The 9,686-nt window shown below is 52.6% G+C and overlaps 1 protein-coding gene across 1 annotated transcript in view; it reads left to right on the forward strand.

Annotated features, from left to right (window-relative positions):
* The window catches only part of GLTSCR1 (glioma tumor suppressor candidate region gene 1), a 35,882-nt gene that overhangs the window by 18,623 nt on the left and 7,573 nt on the right, over window positions 1–9,686 (forward strand). Inside the window, 2 exon segments of the mRNA XM_010852720.1 lie at window positions 5–1,294; window positions 1,853–2,209. Of these exon segments, the coding sequence (XP_010851022.1) occupies window positions 5–1,294; window positions 1,853–2,209 (1,647 nt within the window).

Raw genomic sequence — 9,686 nt, forward strand, 5'->3', positions numbered from 1 at the left:
ATCTACTGGCGGCTCCCCCCAGGGGGCCGGCCTGGTCCTCCAGAAGAACCTCCCCGCCGCCGTGGCCACCACACTCAATGGGAACTCAGTGTTCGGAGGGGCGGGAGCCGCCCCGGCGGCGGCCAGCGGGGCGCCCTCAGGACAGCCGCTGGCGGTGGCCCCCGGCCTGGGCACGTCGCCGCTGGTTCAAGCGCCCAACGTCATTCTGCACCGCACGCCCACACCCATCCAGCCCAAGCCTGCCGGCGTGCTGCCCCCAAAGCTCTACCAGCTGACTCCCAAGCCGTTCGCCCCCGCGGGTGCCACGCTCACCATCCAGGGCGAGGCTGGGGGCCTCCCGCAGCCACCCAAGGCTCCCCAGAACCTGACTTTCATGGCGGCGGGCAAGGCCGGCCAGAACGTGGTGCTGTCGGGCTTCCCAGCGCCCACCCTGCAGGCCAACGTCTTCAAGCCGCCTCCGGCCACCACCACGGGGGCGGCCGCCCCACAGCCCCCTGGGACCCTGAGCAAGCCCATGAGCGTGCACCTCCTGAACCAAGGCAGCAGCATCGTCATCCCCGCCCAGCACATGCTTCCGGGCCAGAACCAGTTCCTGCTGCCTGGCACGTCGGCGGTCCAGCTCCCTCAGCCACTCTCAGCCCTGCCAGCCAACGTGGGCGGGCAGATCCTGGCAGCCACGGCCCCCCACGCGGGCGGACAGCTCATCGCCAACCCCATCCTCACCAACCAGAACCTGGCGGGCCCGCTGAGCCTGGGCCCCGTGCTGGCCCCCCACTCGGGGGCCCACAGCGCTGCCCACATTCTCTCGGCTGCCCCCCTCCAGGTGGGCCAGCCGGCACTCTTCCAGATGCCCGTGTCGCTGGCCGCCGGCAGCCTGCCCACGCAGAGCCAGCCGGCCGCCGCCGGGACGGCCGCCACCACTGTCCTCCAGGGGGTCACCCTGCCCCCCAGCGCCGTGGCCATGCTCAACACCCCCGACGGTCTGGTGCAGCCCGGCACCCCCGCCGCTGGTGGGGAGGCTACGCCTGTCCTCACAGTGCAGACAGCGCCCCAGGCGCCCCCCACGGTCAGCACCCCACTGCCTCTGGGCCTCCAGCAGCCGCAGCAGCAACAGCAGCCGCCGCCGCCACCACAGGCCCCTACCCCACAGGCTGCCGCCCCAGCTCAGGCCACCACCCCACAGCCCAGCCCTGGCCTGGCGTCCAGCCCGGAGAAGATTGTCCTGGGGCAGCCACCCTCTGCTGCCCCCACGGCCGTCCTCACTCAGGACTCCCTGCAGATGTTTCTGCCCCAGGTAACCAAGGCCGCCAGGGCAGGGGAAGGGGCCTATGTGGAGAGGGGGCCCAGAGCTGGAACCAGATGCGGTTGAAGCAGCAAGTGGGTGGGGGGGGCCCGGGGGCCAGGAAGGGTGCCCAGAGTTGCCACCCCTGCCCCAGGTCACCGAGGAGGTGGTCCCGGGGCGACAGGGCCCAGCTGACTGACACCAAGACAGACAGACGAGGGGAGGGACAGAGAGGCGGCCCTCTTGCTGGAGGGTTGGAGAAGGGTCCAAGAGAGAGAGCAGGTGAGACACAGACAGACAGACAGACAGACAGACGGGGCGGGAGAGATGGATGCTGGGGTGGAGCCGGAAGATGACTCATGGAACCAAGGGGACTGAGCTACCCCAGGTGAAGCCCCCTGGACTCTGGGGGCTCCCAATCCCCTGACTTCGGCGTCTAGCCTCTGGGTGTCCTCTAACTGGTTCCCACTACCCCCTTCTCCGGAGCACCCGTGGGGGCAGGGAGTTGGGGTGTAGAGGCCTTGGGTGTGTGGGGGTGGCCTCTGACCCGCTGTGGGCTGCCCGTTGCAGGAGAGGAGCCAGCAGCCCCTCTCCACAGAGGGCCCCCACCTCTCCGTGCCCGCCTCGGTCATAGTCAGCGCCCCGCCTCCCGCCCAAGACCCAGCCCCGACCACCCCTGTCGCCAAAGGAGCTGGCCTTGGCCCTCAGGCCCCCGACAGCCAGGCCTCCCCGGCGCCGGCCCCCCAGGTAGACGAACCCCAGCAGCCTCTGTCCCAGCGCAGACCAGCCCTGCCCCTCGCCCCTCTTCCCCACCCTCTCCACGCGCTCTCTGGCTGCCCTGCCTGCCTCTCTGTCTCGCTGGCTTGGGAAGCGGTGCTCTCCTTGGCTCCCCAGATGCTTCCTGAGGGTCTCCTGACGGCCGTGGATGCTTGAGACCACACTCTAGTCAGGGACACATGGTTAGGTCCTAGAATGATCATTTCCCTGTCTGGATAAGTATCTCACATTTTGAGGAAGACACCAAGAGGTCTAGATCCGAGCCTGGCTTTCCCTCCCCAAGGGGGTTTCTTCCACTCCTTTCCTACGAAGGGGCAAACAAAAAGACAACAGGGTTCTTTTCCTTCCATTTTTACGAAAACAAAAGCAGTACTCTACATGCATTCTGCACCGTTTATCATTTAGAGGTTCATCTTGGAGACTGTACTCCATTCTTTTACATGATCGCATAGTACTCCATTGTGTGGAGGTGCCCTTTATGTAACCAGATATTGTTGTCGGGAATTTAGGTCACTTTTGGTCTTTAGCTGTCGGATGAGCAAGGCTGCAAAGTACAACTCTGTACATATGTCTCTTTGTTGGATACATTCTAAAAGGACATCGCTAGGTCTGAGAGCATATGCGTTTGTAATTGTGACAGATACTGCCAAACTGCTCCCTGTAGAGTATAAATTGGTTTAATGGATTATCTGTGGTTGATCAGTATATGATCTCTGGTTGTTTGCCCTCACCCTCAAGTGATATTGAACTTGGCCACTTGGGTAAGTGAAAAACAGTGTCTTCTTCTGTTTTAATTTGTATTTCTTTTACTGTAAATGAGGCTGGGCAGGTTTTTATAGATTTAGAGTTATTTGTGTTTTCTGTGGAATTATCTGTTGATACACTTGGCCATTTTCAAATTTGAGTTGCTGGTCATTTTCTTGTTGGTTTGTAGAAACTCTTTACATATGAGAGAAATAGACTTTGTCTCATATGAGTCATTAGCACATCAGCATATGAGAGGTTGGGATGGGCCCCTTTTATTCTGGAGGGACAGATGTTGCACTTGTTCAAAAAGGATCCATGGGTAGGTAGATTAGGACAGGCAGAAAGAGGAGGAAATAAGATGAGCGAGGGCCATGCAGGCAGAAAATCAGCTAGACTTTGCCCGTCAATAGCCATGATTTCACTCTCAGGCTCTGCTACTCACCATGTGACTGGAAGCAACCAGCTTCTTCATTCCATCAACTGTTGTTTAGGGAAAAGAGAGCGCTAAGTATGTGCCAGGCCTTGTGCTAACCCTGGGCAAGTCCCTGTAACTGCTGAACCTCAGTTTCCTCACCTGGAAGATGGGGATAGTAGTTTCTTTATACGTCTACTAGGACGAGTAACTGAGTTGCTATGTGCTTTGCACAGAGTAAACAGTCCAAAAATATTTGCTATTGTTATTATTACTTGGGGACTTCCTAGGTGGCTCAGTGGTAAAGAACTTGCCTGCCACTGCAGGAGAGGCGAGTTCGATCCCTAGGTCAGGAAGAGCCTCTGATGAAGGAAATGGCAACCAACTCCAGTATTCTTGTCCGGGAAATCCCGTGGATAGAGAGGAACCTGGCGGGCTTCGGTCCATGGGGATCACAAAAGAGTTGGACGTGGCTTAGCGACTCAACAACAAATGATTGTTTTAGCTGTTGTGTTTGTGGCATCAAGCGCGGGTCAGTCCAGAGGGACAGGGGCCAAGATTTCCTCTGGTCATCTCTATACAGGAAGGAAGGGCAGGGGCCAGGGGCCACCTGGACTAGGAGAGACTCAGGTTGAAACTACTGTTTTTGGGTGGTCAGACGTGGGCCTGGGTCCCTGGGGCAAGGGCAGTCCCCTCTGCGAGCCTTCCATCCTCAGCTAGAGCTCGGGGCTGGTAGGAGCCCTTCTGAGTGCTGTGGTTGAGAGCAGGGCAAGGCACGTATGTGATCTACCACTTCAGCGCCACATACCTGCAGGTGCTTGTCTGGACTCGCTCCTTGGGTGGCCATCAGTACCAAGATGGAGCCTCCCCCAAGCCCCTTAACCTCCCTGGGCCTCAACTTCCTGAACTGACAAATGGGTATGAGGACAATGGCTGTTGTGAGGAATAAATGAATTAGTGTATGTAACGTGCTTCAACAGGACCGACATGTCGAAAGTCCTGGAGTATGAGAGAGAAGCCCGGCGAATTTTCCATGAAGGGCCAGTAGTAAACGTTTTGGGCTTTGCGGGACTGTCACTATAGCCTAGAAATGGCTCTAGATAAATGAATGAGCGTGGGTGGGCTCCCATAAAGCCTTACTTATGCACACTGAAATTTGAATCTCCTATCAGAGTCAAAGAATATTCTTCTTCTTCTGACTTGTTTTCAACCATTTAAAAGCGTAAAAACTATTCTTAGCTTGCGGGCTGTCCAAAATGGTCGGGCCAAGCGGGCGGCAGGCCACCTTTGGCTTCTGGGCCTTAGTCTGCCAGACCTTTTGAGATCTTTATTTTATTATTTTGTAGATGTGCAAGACTTCACTTATTCAGTCCCCTATTGGTGAACACTTAAGGTATCCAGTCCCATGGAATCGCTAACGAACATTCCCTTTCATACATACTCTTATACCGGACTTTGCTCGTGCGTGAGAATGCCCATAGGGTGAATGTCTAGAAATAGAATTGCTGCATCAGAGGGTATCCAGTCGGCCCTCCGAATCTGCAGATTCTGCTCCACTGGATTCAACCACCAGTGGATGGAAAATATTCGGGGAAAAATATTCCAGAAAGTTCCAAAAAGCACCATGTGAATATGCAGACAACTACTTCCATAGCATTGACATTGTGTGTGTGTGCATGCGTGCTAAGTCACGTCAGTCATGTCTGACTCTTTGCGACCCCATAGACTGTAGCCCGCCAGGCCCCTCTGTCCATGGGATTCTTCAGGCAAGAATACTGGAGTGGGTAGCCATGCCGTCCTCCAGGGGATCTTCCCAACCCAGGGATTGAATGCACGTCACTTATGTTTCTGGCATGGGCAGGTGGGTTCTTTACCACTAGCGCCATTTATTAGGTATTGTAGGTAATCTGCTGCTGCTGCTGCTAAGTTGCTTCAGTCGTGTCCAACTCTGTGCGACCCCATAGATGGCAGCCCACCAGGCTCTACCGCCCCTGGAATTCTCCAGGCAAGAACACTGGAGTGGGTTGCCATTTCCTTCTCCAGTGCGTGAAAGTGAAGTCGCTCAGTCATGTCCGACTCTTCACGACCCCATGGACTGCAGCCCACCAGGTTCCTCCATCCATGAGATTTTCCAGGCAAGAGTCCTGGAGTGGGTTGCCATTGCCTTCTCCATCATAGGTAATCTAGAGGTGATTTGAAATATGTGAAAGGTTGTGTGTAGGTTATATGCAAATATGCACCATGGGTATAAAGGACTTGAGCATCCCTGGATGTTGGTATCTGAGGGGGTGAGCCCCTGTGGATGTGGAGGGGTGGCAGTACGCACTGCCCAAGCACGTTATGGACCAATCCAGCTGCTCCTTCATGAGGTTCCTGCTGGTAAAGGCCTCTGTCAGCTTCCTCAACCCCAGATCAGCGACCCGCTCATTGCCTGCCATGTGGGAAGATGCATGCCCCCCCACTCCTGTGCTTCTCTCAAATTCTGCTTGACTTGAACATCTTAACATCTTCCCATCTCCCCACGGGCAGTTGGAATCTCTCAGTAAACAGTCCACTCATGTGGGAGCTTTAAAAAAAAAATGTAATTATAAAAATAATTTCATGCTTCTCTAGAGGATTTAAAAAATACAGAAAAGAACTAAGAAGAAAAACAAATCACCCAAAATACCAGCGTGTAGAAGCTGCTGGCAGCACTTTTGGTATGAAGTCTTCTTTTAGCCTTACTTTTCTTCTTCTCATCCATTTCAAACATTTGTCCCTTTTGACATTAGGTAGTATATTCACATGGTTCAATCATGAAAAACCTTTTTTTTTTTTTTTTTAATCTTTTTTTCTTTTTATCTGTGGTGTATGGGATCTTAGTTCCCTGACCAGGGATTGAACCTGCGCCCCTGCAGTGGAAGCCCAGAGTCTTAACCACTGGACAGCCAGGGAAGTTCCAAAAAGGATTTTTAAGGTATGGGGGGAAGTATCCCACCCCATGCCTGCATTCCCAACCCCTCCCCATAGCCTCAGCACTTAACTTTTTTGTATTTTCTTCCAGTTCTGTGCATATACAACCTTGTGCAAATATAGGTTAACATTTCTCTCTACCCAGCAGGTAGCACATTATCCATGTTCTTGGGTAGCCCGTGGGGCGTTTCCTTGGTCCTTTTGTTACAGTGGAGAAGTATTCCTTTGTGTAGATGGGGCTGGATGAGCTTTCATCCTCGGACGTGCTGTCCTGATGCGCTTAGACCACGTCTAGGCTTTGGTCCTTCACATAGAGCTGCAGTAAACATCTGTCATCTCGTGTACATGTGTCTCTCTGGTCACTTCCCAGAAGCCTGTTTGCTGGATCAAAGCACAGGTGCGCTTAGAATTTGCACAGCAGCTGCTGAATTGCATTCCTCTGAGGCTGTAGCAAATGGTGCCAGCTTAGACTCCCACAGGCAATGTGCGAGTGCCTTTATGAGACATATGACTTATTTGTAATGTGTGCCTGAACCTGGCTCCATAGGGCACCTTTGATCTGCATCTCTCTTATTACAAGGGAGGTTGAGCATCTCTTGACCTATTTAAGCCTGTTGTGTTTCTTTTTCTACACTGTGTCTGATCATATCCTTTGCCCCATTTTTCTCACTGCTTGTTATTCTTAGTGATTTCCAGAGGCTCTTTTTATATGAGAGAGATGAGCTTTGTCTAGGCTGTCTTGTTGGTCAGTCACTAACTCGTGTCTGACTCTTTGTGACCCCATGGACTGCAGCACACCAGACTTCCCTGTCCTTCACCGTCTCCTAGAGCTTGCTCAAACACATGTCTGTTGAGTCAGTGATGCCATCCACCATCTCATCCTCTGTCGTCCCCTTCTCCTGCCTTTAATCTTTCCCAGCGTCAGGGTCTTTTCTAATGAATGGGTTCTTCAGATTAGGTGGCCTAAGTATTGGAGTTTCAGCTTCAGGATCAGTCCTTCCAATGAATATTCAGGGCTGATTTCCTTTAGGATTGACCAGTTTGATCTCCTTACTGTCCAAGGGACTCTCACTATTTCCCCCAGTATGTCATTTGCTTCTTGACTTGGTTTGGGGGGAGTGTGTGTGTATTTGTCCCTGTATTTTTATTGAGGTTGAGAATTTTTTAAAATATTTTTCAATTTGGGGGTTATTTTTAAGCTTTTCATTTTTAGTTAGTTTCAAACATATAGCAAAGTTGTAAGACTAGAATGTGGGAATAATACCCATGTGAGTTCTCTACTCTAAGCAGATGTTTTAGTTATCTGTTGCTGTGTAACGGATTAGCTTTCTTCCAAAACTGAGCAGCTTGAAACAACAAACATTAACTTACCTCACGTGATTTCTAAGGATCAGGAATCTGGAAGCAGATTAACTGGGAGGTTCTGGTGTGTGATCTTTTGGGAGATTATAGTCAAGGTGTCAGCCAGGGCTGAGTCATCTGAAGGCTCGACCAGGCTGGACAGTCTGCTTCCAAGATGCTGCACTCCTGGGACTTCCTGGTGGCCCAGTGGTTAAGGCTCTGTGTGTCTGCTGCAGAGGCTAAGAGTTTGATCCCTGGTCAGGGAACTAAGATTCCGCATACCGCACTGCGTAGCCAGAATAACAACAAAGATGGCGCACTGGTAGGGCTGCTGGTGGGAGAGGGCCTACGTAGAGAGAAACTGAGGCCTCCCCGAAGGGCGGCCCACATGATCCACAGTCGGCTTCCCCTGAGCACATAATCGACTAGAAAAAGAGCAAGGGAGCTGCCCAGGAGAGAAGCCAATCTTTTTTATAACCTAATCTTGGAAGTGACATGTGATCACTTCCGCTGAGTTCCTATGGCTGCAGAGACCAACCCTGGTACAGTGTGGGAGGAGCCTGAAAACAGGGAGGCGGGGATTGCTAGGGGCCACCCCTGATTGGAGCCTGAAAACAGGGAGGCAGGGATCGCTGGGGACCACCCCAGATTTAACCACTGTAAATATTTGGCCACATTAGCTTTAGCCACGGCCCTCGCAACATGTATCCCTTTTTCTTTTCCTGAATCATTTGAGAGTCAATTGCAGACATCATGCTTCTGCACCCCCTTCATATTTTGATCTGATTATTTCTGTCTTTGAGAATAAGAGCATCCTCTCACTCAACCACCGCAGTCATCAGATCCAGTGCCTCTAGCATTGTGACAATACTGTTATCAAATTCACTGTCCATAATGCGGTGCAGCCAGCCGTCTAGCAATCATGTTGTGGATCGCTGTCATTCTCTCACTCAGCATCTGGTCTGTGTTGCCACTTCATCGTGCCCTCTGAAGCCTGTGCTTAGGAGGGGAGAGTGCCAAGCGGGACAGCTCCCTTGGTCCTCACCGTCAGCTCCTCGCCTGCGGCTCCCACCAGCTTTCTTCTCTGGTTTTCTCTGTTGTAAATAGTCCCACGGTGGCCAGCCCTGTGAGCAAGAGCCTGAATATTCCTGATCACAAATTGCTGCAGGCGAGATTACCAGGTCCACTCGAGGCTCTTCTGTTTTGTTTGTTTCATTTAATATCTATTTATTTATTTCCGAACTTTAAACTTTTTATTTTGTATTGGAGTATAGCCGATTAACAATTTAGTGATGGTTTCAGGTGAGCAGCCATACATGTACATGCATCTATTCTCTCCTAAACTCCCCTCCCATCCAGGCTGCCACATATCATTGAGCAGAGTTCCCTGTGCTCTACAGTAGGTCCTTGGTGATTATCTATTTTGAATATAGCAGTATATACATGACCTTCCAAAACTCCCTAACTATCTCCTTCCCCCTGCCCACCACCCCCCCAACCCAACCAGGAAACAGTAGGTTAGGTTTTTAAGTCTATGGGTCTCTTTCTGTGTTGTAAGTTCATTTGTATCATTTGGACCGGTCATTTTGGTTCCCTGGCCTCAGTGTCTGATCTGTGAAGTGGGTCAGATACGATCACAGCTCTCAGGACCATGGAGAGAGCCCATGAGTGGGTACACGTTCCCAGCCGCAAGCGCTGGGTCAGTGGGCGCTCTCCGTGGGGTGGATTCTGTGACCCAGAGCAGAGAGGTGCCAGTTCAGTGTTGGGTGCCCAGCTGTTGCCCGTGGTTCAATAGCAGCTGCTGAAGTTTGAGGTTCCTGGAGAGGTGACCTTTAGGGGGAGAAGGATGCCCTGACTGAGGTGTGTTTTAGGTGAGGTCACTGTGTACGTGTTACAGACTAGTGCTTAGATTGCATATGCAAGCCTGATACACACACACACACATGCACGCACACACTCACACCCATACCTGTAGGTTTCCACGACCCCCAGGTAGCCATGCAGCCACGACCCCACAGGTACAGGTCATGGACACTTAGAAGGGGACTCGTAACTCATGTGCTGGCATCCAGGGGGACTCGACCCTGACCTTGACCCTTGGTTTCCATCCTCATCCCCGGCTCCCCCATTCCCAGCGTGCCCTCCTCAACCATTGGCCCCCACCCCCACCCCCAG

Source organism: Bison bison, unplaced genomic scaffold (assembly GCF_000754665.1).
Source record: "Bison bison bison isolate TAMUID 2011002044 unplaced genomic scaffold, Bison_UMD1.0 scf7180017864313, whole genome shotgun sequence".
NCBI classification, from domain to species: Eukaryota; Metazoa; Chordata; class Mammalia; order Artiodactyla; family Bovidae; genus Bison; species Bison bison.